This window comes from Gossypium hirsutum, chromosome D10, assembly GCF_007990345.1.
Source record: "Gossypium hirsutum isolate 1008001.06 chromosome D10, Gossypium_hirsutum_v2.1, whole genome shotgun sequence".
Taxonomy (NCBI): Eukaryota; Viridiplantae; Streptophyta; class Magnoliopsida; order Malvales; family Malvaceae; genus Gossypium; species Gossypium hirsutum.
The window spans coordinates 63,304,566-63,324,775 of NC_053446.1; the positions used below are offsets into that span (position 1 = coordinate 63,304,566).

Sequence of the window (20,210 nt, forward strand, 5' to 3'; positions counted from 1 at the left end):
CGGAGTTCTCGAAACGATCCTTTCCGCAACAAATTGGTATCAGAGCGTAGTTGAAGGAGTGATAATATTTTCTGAATTGCCCTGTGACTGCAGCTTTGTCTGATCTTTCACATCAGGAAGAAAATATTATCATTCATTCAAAGGTTCCAAATTATGGCTACAAGTGTTTCATCGACTAAGTATGATGTCGAGAAATTTACCGGGAAAAAATAGTTTCAGTTTATGGCGCATCAAGATGCGGGCAGTGCTGGTTCAACAAGGATTGCTAAAGCATTGTCTGGTAAAGATAAATTACCAAGCACGCTTTCGGAAGAGCAAAAGGATGACATGCTAGAAAGAGCACATAGTGCTATTCTGCTATGTCTAGGAGATGAAGTGCTACGAGAAGTAGCGGATGAGAAAACCGCGTCCGGTTTGTGGCTCCGGTTAGAGAGCAAGTACATGACGAAGTCATTGACGAACCGGCTCTACCTCAAGCAAAGACTCTATGCCCTGAAGATGGAGGAAGGTACACCTGTTTCCCAGCACCTGGATAAATTCAATTCCATTATCATGGATTTGAATAATATCGATAACAAAATCGATGATGAGGACCAAGCAATAATTGTTTTGTGTTCTTTGCCTCCCTCGTATGAGAATTTTGTTGATACAATGATGTACGGTCGTGATGACCTGACTCTAGAGGAGGTGAAAAATGCCTTAAGTTCCAGTGAGTTGAGGAAGAAAATCACTGGTAAGGTGGTCGAAAACAATGAAGGCGAAGGCTTGGTTGCTCGAGGAAGATCCAAGGCAAAGGGTGGAAGTTCAAGTAAAGCCATCCTAGATCGCAGTCCAAGAAGAGAATACAATGCTACTACTGTAAGAAGTACGGGCACATGAAGGTAGATTGTCCGAAAAGGAAGGAGAAATCAGAATCACAGGAGCAACAAAATGATCGTGCGAATGTAGCTGATGCAGATTCTTCAAGTGATGCCGAGATCGTTCTTGCAGTATCCGACTCTTACGCTGGTGGGAGATGGATTCTTGATACGGGAGCTACATTTCATATAAGTACTTCGAAAGATGCATTCTCAACATACGAGAAGCATTCTGGTTCAGTACTAATGGGAAATGACCACGCATGTCAAGTCATGGGGATTGGCACAGTTCGTATAAAGATGTTTGACGGTATTGTTAGAACTCTAACTGATGTTCGGCACATTCCAGAAATGAAGAAAAATTTGATCTCTTTGAGTACGTTGGACAAGAAAGGCTTTCGGTACTCTGCTGAAGGTGGAGTTCTCAAGGTATTCTCGGGTGCTTTGACTGTGATACGTGGTAATTTGGAGCGGGGCCTTTACTTCCTCGATGGTTCCTCGGTTACAGGTGTTGCGGGAGTGTCATCATCAGATGATCTAGATTCTGACACCACGAAGTTATGGCATATGCGGCTCGGGCATATGAGCGAGAGAGGCTTATCGGTGCTAAGCAAACGAGGATTATTGTCTGGGCAGTGTACAGGAAAGTTGAATTTCTGTGAGCACTGCGTCTTCGGTAAGCAGACTCGGGTAAAGTTCAGCACTGGGATTCACAAGACAAAAGGCACAGTGGATTACTTCCATTCTGACCTTTGGGGGCCTTCTCCGACAATTTCTAAAGGTGGTTACAGATATCTGCTTACCTTTATCGATGATTACTCGAGAAAGGTTTGGGTGTATTTTCTGAAGAGCAAGTATGAGGTTCTCATCAACTTCAAGCAATTTAAAGCTTTGATCGAAAATCAAACAGGAAAGAAGATCAAGCGATTCCGGACGGATAATGGCTTGGAGTTTTGCTCAGGTGAATTCAATGAGTTCTGCAAAAATGAAGGAATAGTGAGACACCGCACTGTTCGTCGAACACCACAACAAAATGGAGTTGCAGAACGCATGAATAGAACTCTCTTGGAGCGAGCTCGTTGCATGCGATCAAATGCTGGGCTCGGTGAAGAATTTTGGGCTGAAGCTGTTAATACTGCTTGTTATTTGGTTAACAGATCTCCGTCAACAGCTATTGAGCTGAAGACTCCTGAGGAAGTATGGTCTGGTTCTCCTGCTGATTACTCTGGTTTAAGAGTGTTTGGCTGCCCTGCGTATGCTCATGTAAATGAGGGAAAACTCAAACCGAGGGCGAAGAAATGCATATTTCTTGGATACGGCCAAGGGGTGAAAGGATACAGGTTGTGGTGTCCTGATCCGGTTTCGTCCAAGTTCATCATCAGCAGAGATGTGACTTTTGATGAGTCATCCATGCTTCGATCCACCACAAATTCCCGGGAAAAGGAGGAGTCAGATAGAATGGGAGATCACGGTGTTGAGAAGCAGGTGGAGTGTCAGGTGGACGCTCCAATTCCTACGGAAGGTACTTCAGTCCAGGATGATCAAGTTGAGGTGCAAGATTCCGATGAAGATGAGTCACCTCAAGAAAAACCATATAGCATTGCCACTGGAAGAACGAAGAGACAAATCAAACCAAATCCGCGTTACGCTAATCTGGTGTCTTTCGCGCTCAGTGTGGCGGAGTCCATTGGTATAGAACCTTCCAGTTATAATGAGGCTGTCACGTGTGATGAGTCGGCACAGTGGGCAATTGCTATGAGTGAGGAGATAGAATCTCTTCACAAGAACCATACTTGGGAGTTGGTTAAGCCGCCAAGTAACCAGAAGATAGTTGGTTGCAAATGGGTCTTCAAGAAAAAGGAAGGCATCCTAGGGGTTGAAGCAACTAGATTCAAGGCACGATTGGTTGCTAAAGGCTTCACTCAGAAAGAGGGGATTGACTACAATGAAGTTTTCTCCCCAGTCGTAAAGCATTCTTCCATTCGTGTATTACTTGCCATGGTGGCCAAGTCTGATCTAGAACTTGAGCAGCTTGACGTAAAAACGGCGTTCTTGCATGGTGAGCTCGAGGAAACAATCTACATGCGTCAACCAGAGGGTTTTACAGTTCCTGGTAAAGAAGACCATGTCTGTCTATTAAAGAAGTCTTTATATGGATTGAAACAATCCCCAAGGCAGTGGTACAAGCGGTTTGATAGCTTCATGATTCAGCATGGTTACACAAGATGTGACTATGATGCTTGTGTCTATCATCGGAAGCTCTCAGATGGTTCGCACATTTATTTGTTGCTGTATGTTGATGACATGTTAATTGCTTCCAAAAACATGTCGGAAATCAACAAGTTAAAGTCGCAGTTGAGTGGTGAGTTCGAGATGAAGGATCTGGGTGCTGCCAAGAAAATTTTGGGCATGGATATTCACAGAGATCGCAAGGCGGGCAAGCTTCGTGTGTCGCAGAAGAACTACATTGAAAAGGTTCTTCAACGCTTCGGCATGGATAAAGCGAAAACTGTGAGTACTCCGTTGGCACCACATTTCAAACTCTCTGCAGAGTTGTCACCACAATCTGATGAAGAAAAGCAGCAAATGTCTCACATTCCATACTCGAGTGCAGTTGGAAGCGTGATGTATGCAATGGTTTGCACTCGTCCAGACATTTCACATGCAGTTAGTGTGGTCAGCAGATACATGAGTTGTCCTGGCAAGGAACACTGGCAGGCCGTGAAATGGATTCTCAGGTACTTGAGAGGTTCTGCAGATTTATGCTTGGTATATGATCAGAGTGACTGCACTAGCAGTGTCACGGGCTATGTGGACTCTGATTATGCTGGAGATCTGGACAAAAGAAGATCTCTGACGGGTTATGTTTTCACTTATTCTGGAGGAGCCATTAGTTGGAAAGCTGTGTTACAGTCTACCGTAGCCTTATCTACGACTGAGGCGGAATATATGGCGTTAGCAGAAGCAGTGAAAGAAGCATTGTGGATGAAAGGTCTAGTAAGCAGTTTGGGTTTACAACAGGATTTCACTGTTGTATTTTGCGATAGCCAGAGTGCCATACATCTGACTAAAAATCAGATGTTTCATGAACGGACCAAACACATTGATGTCAGATATCATTTTGTTCGGGAACATGTTACGCAAGGTGACATTGTTATCAGCAAGGTTGCTACCGAGAAGAATCCTGCAGATATGTTAACTAAGGTGATCCCTGCATATAAGTTCAAGCATTGCTTGGACTTGATAGGTATTCGGGATTGATTAGCGCCAGAGAGGCGTTTGGAAGAGGTGATCCAGTTCGAGGAATTCACTATGATGTTCAGCTTGGTAAATTTCAAGCCAAGGTGGAGATTTGTTAAGAAATGGCTTAAAATTGGTAGTGGATTGTTGTTGTTGGTAGTGGGTTGTTGGTGGTAGTGGATTAGTGGATGGTTGTTGGTGTCCATTTTCAACCACAAATCTTTGCCAAAGTTTTGGACAATTATGTCCTTGAACTCTCTTATAAATAGAGAGGTTCATTAGCCATATTAATCATCCCAAACCAAGAGAGAGCAAAGCTTGTTCTTTGAAAGCTAGGATTTTAGCTTTCGGGTTTTCTATAGGGGTTGAGAGTTGTGAGGTTCTCGGGTTGTGTCTTGAGTGTAAAACACTTGTAATCTTCATCTTGTTATAGTGAAATTTCTTTTCGCCTCTGCCCGTGGACGTAGGCATTAAAGCCGAACCACGTAAATCCTTGTGTTCACTTTATTTTTCGTTCCGGTCAATTTACTTGTAGTCATATCGGAGTTCTCGAAACGATCCTTTCCGCAACACTTACAAGGTTTGTCTCTCAGAGTCCTCCTCTTTGTACTCTTTTCAGCTTAATGAATAAACTGTTTACTTATTTACTTCTTTTGTTGCCATTGATTCTAGTAGCATTCGACTCATTAACTTGGATACATTACCTTGTAATTAACCAAAAAGTTATGTGTATATATATAAAGAGTGTGTGAGAGAAAAAATAGAATACCAAGTACCAAGTGAAAAATGTTAATACTAGGATTATTCAAAGCGATTTCAATGAACAGAAATGGAATAGTCGTCGGGTGGTTAGGGCATTTTATCTTTAGAGATAAAGAAGGTTAGTTCATGTTCGGAGTTTGTGGCTACTCCTTCAATAATATCGTTTTTAAAGTTTAAACTTGTATCACATTTTAAACACGTAATGTATCTTACCATTACATCCAACAATATTAACCATTTACTCTATTGTATTGTATTGTATTCTATTATTAATTAATGATTATGATATGTATTAAGTTTAAGATGAATTTTCTCAGTAATATATATCAATGGAATCAAATATTTGTATTTAAAGTTTTAACTCCACATTAACTTTTTCTTTATTTTGTCCGTTTGCTGGCGATGATTAGGAGATTAATGGTTGGTATTTGTGGTTAGTAGCTTATAACTCAATAGTGAACTCGAGGGTTGATAGTAGCCCGACTCCACTTAAATAAAAAATTTTACATTTAAATCTCTTTATAATTTATAAAATTTTAAATTAATAATAAAAAAATTATATTTTAACTCCCTAAAATTAATAAAAATGATAAAAATGTAGAAGTAAATTTATACAATTAATGATAATAATGATAAGAAGTTGTTTCCTGTCACATGGAAATTTATGGCATCGTCCATTTGGTTTTATATTTGTCCATTTGCTTGGTTAAGAGTTGAAAGACAAACTATAATTAAGTATACAAAACCAAACGAATTTCAAGGGTTTTCTCTTCAATTATTGTCGAATTTAGCTAATTATTAGTAATTTTTATTATTTAATTATAAAAATTATAAAATAGTGACTTAATTATAAGAATTATAAAATAGTGACTTAATTATAAAAATATATATAAAATAGCCATCTAATTATTTAATTTTTTTTCTTTTTTATCATCACCGGATTAATGGTGGTAATTTTTATAATTGACATAATAGTAACTTTAACCATTAATAATTATATATTATGTCAATTTAGTCTTGATTCTAAAAAATTTAACCTTTGACATTTACACATATATAATTTGACATTTTTATAATTTTATTTTTTTACTAAAAATAAATCATGAAAATAATAAAATATGCATAAAAATAAAAATACAGCTACCGAGTATATGTCTTAATGTAGATTTATAACAATTATCTTTTCATAAAGATATTTTATTATAAAATATATAATAAGCACTTCCCTGTAACAAATAAAATTGTAGTAAACAAATGAAATTATTATAAAGAAGAATTTTCTATTTTCATAATAATAATAATAATAAAAGAAAAGAAAAAAGTGGTTCTATTAATTCACCTCACATTTGAAATGTGTTATATGTAATAATATTAATGTCTTTATCAATTTTGGTGGTTCATCCTTTCCCATCTCTATAAACACTACACCAGAACAGGTTTTTAGCGGCGTTTTTTAGGCCTTTAGCGACGCTTTTTAACGCCACTAAATCTATTTCCGGCACTTACAAAAAAAAGCCGCTAAAGATCATGTTCTTTAGCGGCGCTTAGGAAAAAAACGCCGCAAAAGATCATGTTCTTTAGCGGCGCTTAGAAAAAAACGCCGTAAAAAATCATGTTCTTTAGCGGCGCTTAGAAAAAAACGCCGCTAAAGATCATGTTCTTTAACGGCGCTTAAGAAAACGCCGCTAAAGATCGTGTTCTTTAGAGGCGCTTTGGAAGAAAACACCTCTAAAAGTAATGTTCTATAGCGGCGCTTGTTCAAAAACGCCGCTAAAAGTAGTGTTCTTTAGCGGCGCTTGTTTCACAAACGCCACTGTTTTGGTATGACTTTTAGCGGCGCTTTTTTAAAAAATGTCACTAATTTTGGGATTTTTTTAAAATAAAATTTTCTGTTTTTTTCAGCCCTCCTGCAACAACAAATCAAAAGCAACCAGATCTAAACTAACCAAAAACAATAAATTTATATAATATTTCAAATTAAATGAATAAAATAATATTAATTGATATAAATAAAAGTGAATTTCAGACTTTTCTTTACAAAAACGTTAAAAGTATTTATGCAACATACACTATGACGGCGGAAGTTGCGACTGCTGAAACATCTTCATCATAATCTGAAGCTGCTGTTGAAGTTCGTCGTACTTTTTGCTCTACTTTGCTTCTCTCGATGCCGCATCTTTTTGAAGCCGTAGCTGTAGTTCTTCACATTTCTTTTGAACCTCTGCTTCTATCGCTGCTTCTCTCGCTACGGCATCTGCTTCCCTCACTGCTGCCTCTGATTTAAGTTGTTGCTGAAGTTCTTCATATTTCCTTTGAACCTCAAATGTGGTCGCTTGCATCTGAGTCATCTAGTCTTTTAACCTCTGAACTTCAGCTTGAGACTGACTCCCCGAAGCCATGTATTGGTGCGAGCTGGATCCAAAATATTGGGTTGGGCTGATAAAAGATCCTTGAAATCGAACCCGACCATACTTTTCAGGACCCAAAACTTTAGTAATAATCCGGTTATCAATGTCTTCAAGATGAACAGAACTATCACTAGAAGCAATCGTTTCGTACTTTGTCTTTTTTTCCTTCAGTTTTTCCTAATAAATAAATCACATAGTTAGGAACGCAATATATAGTAAAAAAAACAAATGCAATATAACAATAGTCGCATTACAAGCAATGAATTAAACCATTAGAAAATAAACACTATAAATAACTAAAACAAGTGAAATCGTATTAAGTAAACGTACCATAATTTCACCAGCTTCAGGAGTCATAGCAGATCCATCTTTCTTCTTATGTGTAATTTCAAAAAGTTGAAGGCGTCCAACTTTTTGATCGGACGACCGTTCCTACAACACTCTTTTTTAAGTTTTTATTGGGGGATATTTGCTTGATGTAAGTGAGATATTTTGGAGAGAGTGATTTGTAATAATTTAGGTTCAATATTGAAGTTGCAAATAACTATAAGGTAATGGTAATTTAGACTTTAGTCAATAGTTAATCAAGACGAATTGTAAATAAAAATTATTTTTTAAGCGAAACTCTACAGAATAAAACTAGTGAACTCAAACTACTGAACTCAAACTACGCTAACAAATATTACATATTATCTTTCCTTACTTTACTTGTTGCTTTACCTTATTTTAAAATTGTTTTGTCATAAATGTATTATGTTTGAACCTTTCCGATCGAAATAAAAAAAAATGAGATTGAAATTGTGATAAAGCTAAAAAAAGGTTACAACAAATATGATTAATATTATTTTTATATATACTTAATAAAAGTTAAAAAGGGAATTACATTTATTGAATATTATTTTATTTAATAAAATATAATTACTATATTTTATATAAAATTTAAATATTTTATTGTTTGTTAGTTAAATTTTTTTTTTATTTTCTTTATGAATAAAATTAATTTTCCTAAAATTTGAGATAAAAAATGTTATATAGAAAATTAAATTAGTAAAAAAAATCAATTCTAAAATAAACTTAACTATTATAATAAAATAGTTTTATATAAAAAAAAGAAATTATAGAAAAGACTTATTGAATATATTTCCTATTTTCGACATTCATAAAAAAAAAGTGGTCCTATTAATTTACCTCACATTTGAAATGTGTTATATGTAATAATATTAATATCTTTATCAATTTTGGAGGTTCATCCTTTCCCATCTCTATAAATTTGCATGCAGAACTAAAGCAACACATATCAACACAATCTGTATAACCATGAAAACCACAACAGCTTCGGTGTTTCTTCTTTTCATCATCTTCTCAATCACACCATTGTCCTTTTCGTTTGGTGTGGCCAACACTTCAAACGCTCCTGTGCTCGACAGTGATGGCAACGAGCTCCGCACAGGCACCCCATACTTCGTTGTGTCGTCGATATGGGGTGCTGGTGGTGGGGGGCTTCCCTAGGCATGCCTAGAGGAAAGCCATGCCCGGAAGTCGTTGCTCAAAGAGGATCTGGTGACGATGGTATTCCGGTGATATTTTCTAATTCGGACTCCAACGATGGCGTTGTTCGCCTATCCTCTGACATAAACATAGAGTTCATTCCCCTCAGACCCAGATTTTGCCAAACAACAACGGTGTGGAAGGTCGATGATTACGACCACTCAGCCGGAAAATGGTGGGTGATAACCGATGGGGTTAAAGGGAACCCAGGTGCCAACACTTTGACCAGTTGGTTTAGAATAGAGAAGGCGAGTCATCTTGATTACACATTTAAGTACTGCCCCGCAGTATGTGGAACATGCCCGGCTTTATGCAACAAAATTGCGAGAGACTTAGATGGAGAAATGATGCGTTTGGCTCTCTCCACTGACCATGGATGGCCATTTTTCTTTAAGAAACTTCAAACATCAGCCATGCAGATTGAACAAGTTGTTCATAATTAGATTGAAAGCAATCATTATGCATGAACTAGTAGTTACTATACAATATTAGCTTCAAGTAAATAATGCTGAGAGAACTGATTGTTAAGATTGCCTTGTTTGAAGCAGAAGCATGCATATATATATGCTTGCCTACAAGGTTTGTCTCTCAGAATCCTCTTTGTACTCTTTTCAGCTTAATATATAAACTGTCTACTTATTTACTTCTTTTATTAATGTCATTGATTCTAGTAGTATTAGACTCATTAACTTGGATACATTGTCTTGTAATTAACCCAAAAATTATATATATATCAAAAAAAAAAAAAGAGAGTGAGAGAGGAAAATAGACTACCAAGTAACAAGCGAAAAATGGTAATACTAGGGTTATTTAGAGTGGTTTCAATGCACAACCGGGGTTATTTAGAGTGGTTTCAATGCACAACCGGAATGAATTGTTACCTTATCTTTAGAGTCAAAGAAGGGTTCGTGACTAGTCTTTCAACAATACTATTTTCAAGGTTCAAACCTGCATTATCCTTTAAATACGTAATGTATTTTATCATTACGCTCAATATTATTAGTGATTTACTTTATTCTATTCTTAATTAATAATTATGATATATATAAAGTTTAAGATGGATTTTCTTATTTATGTATATCAATTAAATCAAATATTTGTATTTAAAGTTTTAACCCAACATTAACTTTTTTTTTTTAAATTTCTTCGTTTGTTGGTGGTGATTAGGAGATTGATGGCCGGTCTTTGTGATTGGTAGCTTTTAACACAATGGCGAAGCTAAGGAGGCTTTAAATGTTTAAATGAATATTTTTTTCAATTGAAATTTCTTTATAATTTATAAAATTTTAAATTAATAATGATAAAATTACATTTTAATTTTTTAAAAATGATAAAAACGTGGAAGCACATTTGTACGATTAATAATAATGATAATATTTTTCCTACCACATGGAAGTTTATGGAAACACCATTGGGTTTTATATTTATGTTTTATTCGACACTCTTATAAGTTTTACTGGGGAGATTTGTTTGATTGTAAGTGAGGTATTTTGCGGAGAGTGATTTATAATAATTTAAAATTAATATTGGGGTTACAAATAACTATGAGAGTAAAGTAGTTTAGACTTTAGCTAATAATTGATCAAGATGGATTGTAGAATAAAATCATTTTCGAAGCAAAATTTTATAAAATTAGTAAATCTGAATTATTCTATAATATTGATATTATCTTTCTTCACTTTAGTCCTTGCTTCACCTTATCTCAAAATTATTCTATAATAATCTATTTTGTCTCAACCTTTTCAACAGAATTTAAAATGAAACTATTTCTATGAAGTGCAAACCAAAAACTTTTTCACATACCAATAAATGGCAAGCAACCATACCGTGGTTCCAATGTCCCAACAATCATCTAAACATTTTTTTTTCTTTTTTAAATAATATGTAATAATTTATATACCATAAATGAATATTAATTAAAATAATATAAACAAAATACGACTCTTTAATATAATATGGATCCAAATTGTTTCATATTTGAAATCCAGTTTTTGATAATTTCACATTTCATATTTTATCTTAGAACAAAAAGAAAATTTGAACTTAATATTTGGACTATTGATCAATGGTGTTTATTATATTTCAAGACTATCAGATTAATCTGTCGATACTACTTATATGGTATGGTTTAAATGGGTGTGTGTGGATATAGAAATTTGAAATTCTATTGTATCAAAGAAATTTTTTTTAAAAATAAAATAAAAAGGAATTTGAAATTTAAAATTTGAGATCAAAATAAAAAAAATGAGACTTGTTATAAACCATAAGGCTCAAAAAAGGTTACAACAAATATGGTTAATATTATTTTTATATATACTTAATAAAAGTTTAAAATATCGAATTTGTAATATTATTTTTATTTAATAAAATATAATTAATATATTTTATATAAAATTTAAATATTTTATTGAAATATTATGTTAGGTAAATTTTATTAATTTTATTTTCTTTATAAATAAAATTAATTTTATTAAAATTTGAGATAAGATAATTAAATTAATAAAAGGTATACTTCATATTTTATAGTTATTATAAATAAAAAATTATTATAAAAATTAAAAAAAAAAGAATTCTACAACATAATGAAATATTTTTATTAAAAAAACAGAAATGATTGATGGAATATATTTCCAATTTTCGACGTTCATTAAAAAAAAAAGAGTGGTCCTAATAATTGATTTATTGGGGAAAAAAAAGTGGTCCTACTAATTTACCTCACATTTGAAATGTGTTATATGTAATAATATTAATATCTTTATCAATTTTGGAGGTTCATCCTTTCCCATCTCTATAAATTCGCATCGAGAAATAAAGCAATACATCAACGCAATCTGTATAACCATGAAAACCACAACAGCTTTAGTGTTTCTTCTTTTCATCATCTTCTCAGTCACACCATCATCTTTTTTGTTTGGTGTAGCCAACGCTACAAACGAACCTGTACTCGACATTGATGGCAACGAGGTTCAAACAGGCACCCCATATTACGTTGTGTCGTCCATATGGGGTGCTGGTGGTGGGGGGCTTGCCCTAGGCAGGCCTAGCGGAAACCCATGCCCGGAAGTCGTTGCTCAAAGACGATCCGGTGACGATGGTATTCCGGTGATATTTTCTAATTCGGACTCCAACGATGGCGTTGTTCGCCTATCCTCTGACATAAACATAGAGTTCATTCCCCTCAGACCCAAACTTTGCCGAACAACAACGGTGTGGAAGGTCGATGATTACGACCATTCAGCCGGAAAATGGTGGGTGATAACGGATGGGGTTAAAGGGAACCCAGGTGCCAACACTTTGACCAGTTGGTTTAGGATAGAGAAGGCGGGTGATCTTGATTACACATTTAAGTACTGCCCCGCAGTATGTGGAACATGCCCAGCTTTATGCAACAAAATTACGAGAGACTCAGATGGAGAAATGGTACGTTTGGCTCTCTCCACTGGCAATGGATGGCCATTTTACTTTAAGAAAGTTGGAAAATCAGCCATGGAGATTCAACAAGTTGCTCGTAATTAGATTGAAAGCAATCATTATGCATGAACTAGTAGGTACTACATAATATTAGCTTCAAGTAAATAATGCTGAGAGAACTTATTGTTAAGATTGCCTTGTTTGAAGCGGCAGCATGTATATATATATGCTTGCTTACAAGGTTAATTTGTCTCTCAGAGTCCTCTTTGTACTCTTTTCAGCTTAATGAATAAACTGTTTACTTATTTACTTCTTTTGTTGCCATTGATTCTAGTAGCATTCGACTCATTAACTTGGATACATTACCTTGTAATTAACCAAAAAGTTATGTATATATATATATCAAAACAAAACAAAAAAGAGAGTGAGAGAGGAAAATAGACTACCAAGTACCAAGTGAAAAATGGTAATACTAAATTTCCAGATATATGGCATTGTTTGTGTGTGACAAACACCAAGTATAAATAGGTGGAAGTATGACTACTTATCAAGAGTGGTATGGTTCAAAAACTACCCCTATCGAATTATTTCATCCTACTCATTCGTTATCGATAGGAAGAAGGATACTTCCAACAAGAAATATTTTGAAGGGTTAGTGTTGAGTTAGCTAAAAATCAAAGTTTATCAGAAGCTCGATCTAAAATTCGCCAAAAGGAGGATTATTCAAAGCGATTTCAATAGACAACGGGAATGGAATAGTATTTGAGTGGTTAGGGCACCTTATCTTTTGAGATAAAGAAGGGTTGGTCCATGTTTGCAGTTCGTGACTAATCCTTACAACAATGTCGTTTTCAAGGATTGAACATGTGTCATCCTTTGAACATGTAATGTGTCTTACAATTACACCTAACATTGTTGGTGATTTACTTTATTATATTCTTAATTAATAATTATGATATATAGTATGTTTAAGATGCATTTTCTTATTCATGTATATCAATTGAATCAAATATTTGTATTTAAAATTTTAACTCGACATATCGAAGGTCTGCTACTCTAGCACGTCTTTGGTCTGCTGCTCTAGCATGTTTTGGTTTTTTTAGGGTTTTTTTGGCTTATTTCTCTTTGTTCTAGCGATGACAGTTCTTGGGATAGAGTATTTCTTTTCAATCTGGTTGATTTTGATTCGTGGCAATGGAGGATGAATTGGCAGAGTTAACATTGGAAGATGAGGAATAGGAGATTTTGCAAGTACAGAAGGAAACTGATTCTGTGACAGTGGTTTAAGATCTTTGTCTGGTTGGATACTTTCTCACAACGAGTGTAATCCACTTTATGACAATGAGAAGCGCGATGGCGAATCTATGGCATCCTCTTAGAGGAGTTCAGATCTCTAATTTGGGGGATAAGAAATTATTTCAAATTTTTCATAAAATGGATATTGATAGGGTACTAAATGGGGATCCATGGACTTTCAATAATCATCTTTTGGTGATTCATTTTTTGGAGGATGGTGAGGATCCGATGAAGGTACCGCTAATCTATACGACTTTTAAGGTGCAAGTGCATGATTTACCCCCAGGGTTTTTTACTGAATCTATAGCAAAGAAGTTAGGCAATTTTAAGGGTAAGTTTTTTGGATCAATGGAAAAAGCTTGGGTAAGGGCCTCAGGAATTTCTTACATATACGGGTTTAGATGGATGTTAGATGCTCTTTGAAGCGAAAAAAGAAGATTATGTTTTCACTTGGCAAGTGTTCCTATGTCAACTTGATATACGAATGACTAACTCTATTCTATTTTGTCTATGGTTGTTTGGTAGACAATGACTCTTTCTGTCAAGTTAGAATGGCTAAAGGCTTAGAAGTTGTAGAGATGGGATGGTATCTGTCTCTAAAAGCCCAGTCTAGGAGAGCTACTACGATGAACAGTGTATGGCTGCGGGAGGAAGGTAAAGGTGAGATAAAGGGAAATACCATAGGACATTTTGATTTAGGGTAGGGATTGTGGAAGGATGGAAGGAAAGAATCTAGGATGCCCATAGATCTGTGTTGGGGTTAAATTTGGAGGGTGGTTTGAAGTTAGTGTCGGGTATGCAAGGGAACTCTTCAACGATACAAGATCATTCGAATATGGATCACGACTCAGAGGAATGCGCTATAGAAGGTAAAGATAGGAAAAAAAAGACCCAAAAAGGATAATGGAAATCATAGTGTTTCGATTGTGACAGATTCACTTGTGATTAGAGATGAGAGATTGTTGGGACGAACTCACAATTTTATCGGCAGCTGCCAAGGGGCAAGATGATCAGTCACAATAAAAATAATTAGTTGGAACATCCGTTGATTGGGGTGTCCACAGGCTATAAGAAGGCTTTGACATATGTTGAAGGTGTATAATCCCCAAGTGGTCTTCTTTATGGAGACAAAAATTAGTAATGTGCAAATAGAGAATGTGCATAGAAGGTGTGGATTTTTAAATGGTATTGATGTTTCGGCCGATGGTTCAAGAGGAGGTCATTTTCTAGCTTGGAAGGAAAATGTTAAAACGAATCTAATGAGTTATTCTAGTAGTCATGTAGATGTTGTATTTTAGAAGATTGATAATGGAGGTTTGCTGGCTTTTATGGGACATCAAATGCGTGTAGCAGAGACGATTCATGGAATTTGTTAAGAAATCTAGGACGCTCTCAAGCGTTCCCTTGGCTAGTGTGTGACAATTTTAATGAAATTATATACTCTTTTGAAAAGGTTGGGGTGCCAAGAGAGGAGAAGAGAATAGAGGTCTTTCGAGGAGTCTTATAGGAATGTTAGTTAATGGACATTGGATACTTTAGGGCTAGGTTTACCTGGGAAAGGGGAAACTTACCGAAAACGAATATGAGAGAGCGACTGGATAGAGGAGTGGCGAATGCCGAATGGATGAACATGTTTTCTAGTGCAGTGGTTTAGCATTTACCACATTCTTTTCCAGATCATTGTCCCCTTTTTAATCATACGGAGCAGGAGAGTAATAGGTTGAGGCAGAAAAGGTTTCAGTCCGAGGCATGGTGGGTGATGTAAGAATCTTTTGAGGAGGAGGTTAAACAAATATGTCAATCTACTTCGGGTGATATGTTGGCTAAGCTAGAAGGTGTGAGGAAGGGCTTAGTGAGATGGGCGGGTTTTGTTAGAAATAAAAGAGAGGGCCTTAAAAGGAATTTGACTAGAAAATTGGAGGAGATGATGGGAAAGGATAGAGATGATGAGAATATTGTTGAACTATCTTAAAATTCTCTTGTCATAACTTGAAGTTTGTGTCATTTAATATAAGAATACAATTAATGCGTGCAATAATGTTGGCAGGTATAATTATTGTTGTATCAAACAAAACAATCTCATGTATGACTTCAAATATAAAACAAAATAATAATTAATTCGAATAAAGGTAAACCCTAAGATACCAATCACTCCATTAATATTTCATTTTTGAACAAATATATTAAGTTGTAAATGATATCTTGGTGTAGTAATTAAACACCGACAATAAGCGTCACATGTTTATTACAACAGTTGCAAATGTAATTTTGTTAAATATTAGCCTCCATTTAGGCCAGTCAATATTAACATAACTTAAGTTACATACACACAACCCCAAAATTATAAAAGTCCTATTGTTAAATTGATTTGGTTCCTTTGACATAGGAAAGCCGAATTGCATAAACAATCAATGTATCCCCTATTTTATTCATGTTTATCACAATGTTTGAAGGAGTGCTCACTCTTTTAGGGTGTGTTTACCATTGAGGTTGAAAAGTATCATTAAACCCAAACAATTATTTCAAACCAAACATTAATTTTAAACTAGGATTTTAGGCCAACCCAAAACTTCTAGCTTTTACTTTTTGGAAAGGTGCTTTTCAATTAAAAACCTTTTTATTCCTCGTTAAACCTTCTACTTTATAACATAATGTCTAAAATGGAAATTTTATTTTTCTAAAAACACTTATAGACAACAATAATAATTACTATCAATTTTTTCAAAATCACTTTTCTACGGCACTGTTAAACTTAAATGATAATCTAGCCTTTTAACCACTCTTTTCTAACAGAGAGCTTATCTCTTAGCAATAGTTTGGGCAAACAAAAATAATGTATATATGAAAACGAATATTGAATTTGAATGTACAATCAATTTTCTGAATAATTAATTAAAAAGAATGTTTGAATTCAAAAATTTTAAAAATTTTGATAAAAAATGTGGAAGCGCAGACTTGTGTGATGAATAGTAATGATAATAATGATAGAAGCTGTTTCCTGGCACGAGGAACTTATGGAATTCGTCCATTTGGTTCTATATTAGCCCTGTTGCTTCCGTGTTTAAGAGTAAAACGACAAAATATTAAGTAGAAAACACCAAACGAATTGAACTATTTTCTTAAGATGGTGTCGGTAATGTATCTGTGGATACCCATTTGAATTTTTAAAAAACTGAAAAAATTAATTTATTTTTTAGATTGAATCAGCAGCAGGAAAATAAGAAAAAATACAACTTTGAGTTTGAGTTTGGAACTCTGAGATTTCGCTCGGTGATCTGAACGGTGAGGTGGTATGTTTAAATACGGAGAATAATATATATTCGACTAGCAACAATCTGATGGAGTGAAATAGGAACTGAAAAAAGGGTAATTTAAAGTTTTGGTCATTGTTTTAAAAGATTACCTTCAGTCATTATATTTTTCAGTTTTGGAATTCCAGTACTACTTAAATTGTAATTATTAAATCTATTTACTATAATGATATAAAATTTTTATGAATATTATGTGAAAATAAATAAACACTATTATTTTTTTTAAAGCACTTATTCATGGCACAAGGAACTTATGATGAATAGTAATGATAATAATGATAGAAGTTGTTTTTCTGGCACAAGGAACTTATGATGAATAGTAATGATAATAATGATAGAAGTTGTTTTCCTGGCACAAGCAACTTATGGGATTCGTCCATTTGGTTCTATATTTCTCCGCTTGCTTGAGCGTTTAAGAGTTAAAGGACAAATTATTAAGTAGAAAACACCAAACGAATTGGAAGGCTTTTGTCTTCTTCAATTGGTATGACCTATATTTCTTATTAAACTTCGTATTTTACATTCAATATCATCATCACAATCATTTTAATTTATTTTCATGAATAAGCTTTTATGTCTCATTTTAATTGAATCATTAAAAATTATTAATTGAATTTTTTTTAAATGGTACCGTTAATGTGTCAAGTGATATCAATTTAAATTTTTAAAAAAAGTTGTTTGAATTAATTTGATTTCGTTCGGTAATCCAAACAGTGAGATAGTGTGTTTAACTACGGGGAATAACATATATCCAACTGGTGACAATCTGGTGGAGCGAAACAGATATCGAAGAAAGAGTAGTTTAATGAATTTGGAGTCAACTTCTGGGAAATCTGAATTATAGAAGTGAACGAAGAGGAAATCTCTTCTTTGGTGCCGTAATCGACATAAACGGCCATTATGAATAACAACATCGATAATTATTGAGTACAATGATTAAAATTTTTAGTTAAAAAAAAAGGAATGGAAAGGAAAACAAAAAGAAAAACGTGGAAAGAAAGAAAGAAGAAGAAGAATTAATTAATAAATAAAAAGAGAATTGTGGGGGCGATGCTTTTGAACAAATCTTGATTTAAACTATATAAAGAAAATATGCGTCATATATATAATTAATTATGCACTTATACTTAATAAATTATATATTTAATGTCATATTTTCATATTCTCGGGAAGTGGTAATATACAAGTACTTGATTTGATTTATTTCTTGATTGTTTCGTGAATTTTATGTTTGTAACAATAGGGATAGAATTTCTTCAATTCCAATCGACTGGGCGTATTGTATCAATTTTTTTGAGTAATATACCTAGAAATACCCGTTAATTCTTTATAAACGCCGTTTCGAACACAACTAGTACACCCCAAAATAACAGTTACTCAAACATCTTTACTATTGACCATGAACCTCCTTTGAGTTTTTAATTCACCCAACTTTTCTATTTTCCAATCAAAAGCGAAGAAGAAAGGAATAAAAAAAAAAAAGAAAGAAATCAAAGTTGCTAACTCAAAACCAAATCCTGAAAATTTTGGTTGCAATCAATATAGCAAGTCAATATAAATTTATAGTAATAGCAAATAATAAGAATAAGTAATACAATGATTTCTAACTCTATTTAGAATCAAATTAGAGTATGGTATTTTCTTTAATCAATTAATTGAATTCAAAAAATTCAATTAAAATAAATTAAATTGTATAAATTTTATAATTTTAAATTATTATTTTTGTATTAATTTAAAAACAAAATAAATATTATATACAATAATTTAGTTGCAGCATGTCAGCTTGAAGTCTAAGACCTTATAACATATAAATTTAATAGATAATTAATAACTAAAAAATTAAATAGCAAAAGCATAATTGCGCCACTTCTCACCATTTTAATGTATGCAACTTATTATATATTTATATATATTATCATTTCATTTTAAATAATTTATTTTTTATATTAATTTTTATAAATTTAGGGATAAATCTTAAAATTATACATAAACTTTAATTTGGTGCAATATTTATACACATGATACTCTAATTGTGGTTCAAATACATACTTGAAACTTTAATTTTGATTTAATCATACACATTTAAATAAATAAATACATCAATTTATTTTTATATTGGGTAAATATAATTATTTATGTATGCAATATATAACATAAAATGATGTTATATCAATAATTGTGTTAATAATTTACAAGAATTGGATCAAATCAAAATTTCATGTATAAAATTGCACAAAATCAAAGTTCATGTATACAATTACACATTAAACCATAATTCATGTATAGTTTTAGTATTTATCCCATAATTTATTAAATAAACTTTTTACCTATATCATATATAGAGTTGTCTGTGAACCGAGCCAAGGAATGCCCGCTCGAAAAAATGAGAGGGTTTAAGAAAAAAAATACCCAAAAAAGGGGGCTTGGATAAAAAGACAAGGCCCGTTTAGAAAATGAACCGGGCCTTTGCTAAGGTTTTTTTTGTCCAAGCTCAATCCGACCCAAATTTTCAATAAAAAACCCTACTGTTTTTACCGCTATTTTCCCATATTTTGGTGTTGTTTTCTCACTTTTTGCCACTGGTTTACTATCATTTCACTATTATGTTACTACTATTTTTTGTTAATGTTTGGATATTGTATAACACTTGTTTTATTGTTAATTTTGTCATTATTTTAGAGGCATTTGTTTGTTATGTTGTACTTATCTTAGTTTTTATTTAAGTATAAAAAAATTTTAAAATTTATTTTTAATTTATTGGAAACATGTAATTTAATATTTGTAGTATATTTGGTGTATTATAATAAATATTTATTATTAAAATATTAATATTGAATATTTTCAATAATATGTGAAGAATATTATTTAAAATTATTTTTTAAAATTTATTATTAAATTAAAATTGAAATATTAAATAATTTATTAAAACAATTAATTATATTAATAATTAATTATATGACTAAATATAAACAATTAAATATGTATGTTTAATAATATTGAAAAATGTAATATTTTATATTAATATTTTAAATATTTTTAAAAATAAAAATAAAAGTTATTTTAATATAATAATATTAAGCTTGATTTAAATTAATTTTTATATAAAAATAAAATTACCTATAGATGAGCTCATTTTTAGAAAATGACTTACACTTTTCAAAAGGATAAGTCATTTTATAGGAAAAAGAGCTTATTTTACGTTGACCTGTAAGTCATTTTCCGTTGACCAAACTGTTTTCTGTAAAACAAACATAGGAAAATGCAGAAAATAGTTTCCGTAAAACTTTTTACATGTAAACAAACGGATCCTTAATTCAAGCTTATTCCAACATAACCCACTTCACTATTAGCATGACTCTCCCTTATACTAAGTTTAA

The 20,210-nt window shown here is 33.1% G+C and overlaps 1 protein-coding gene and 1 pseudogene across 1 annotated transcript; both read left to right on the forward strand.

The window, feature by feature from the left end:
- The first annotated feature begins 8,554 nt into the window (after window positions 1–8,554).
- On the forward strand, window positions 8,555–9,385 carry LOC107938177 (21 kDa seed protein-like; annotated as a pseudogene).
- Window positions 9,386–11,595: 2,210 nt separating this feature from the next.
- Window positions 11,596–12,535, forward strand: LOC107936458 (21 kDa seed protein). Its single transcript, XM_016869183.2, has one exon. It carries the CDS (start codon window positions 11,657–11,659, stop codon window positions 12,329–12,331), a length of 675 nt encoding a protein of 224 aa, XP_016724672.2. The 5' UTR covers window positions 11,596–11,656; the 3' UTR covers window positions 12,332–12,535.
- Window positions 12,536–20,210: the final 7,675 nt, after the last annotated feature.

What these genes read in the sequence shown, in the direction of transcription:
- LOC107936458 (XM_016869183.2), top strand. Translation starts at nt 11,657, where the DNA reads ATGAAAACCACAACAGCTTTAGTGTTTCTTCTTTTCATCATCTTCTCA.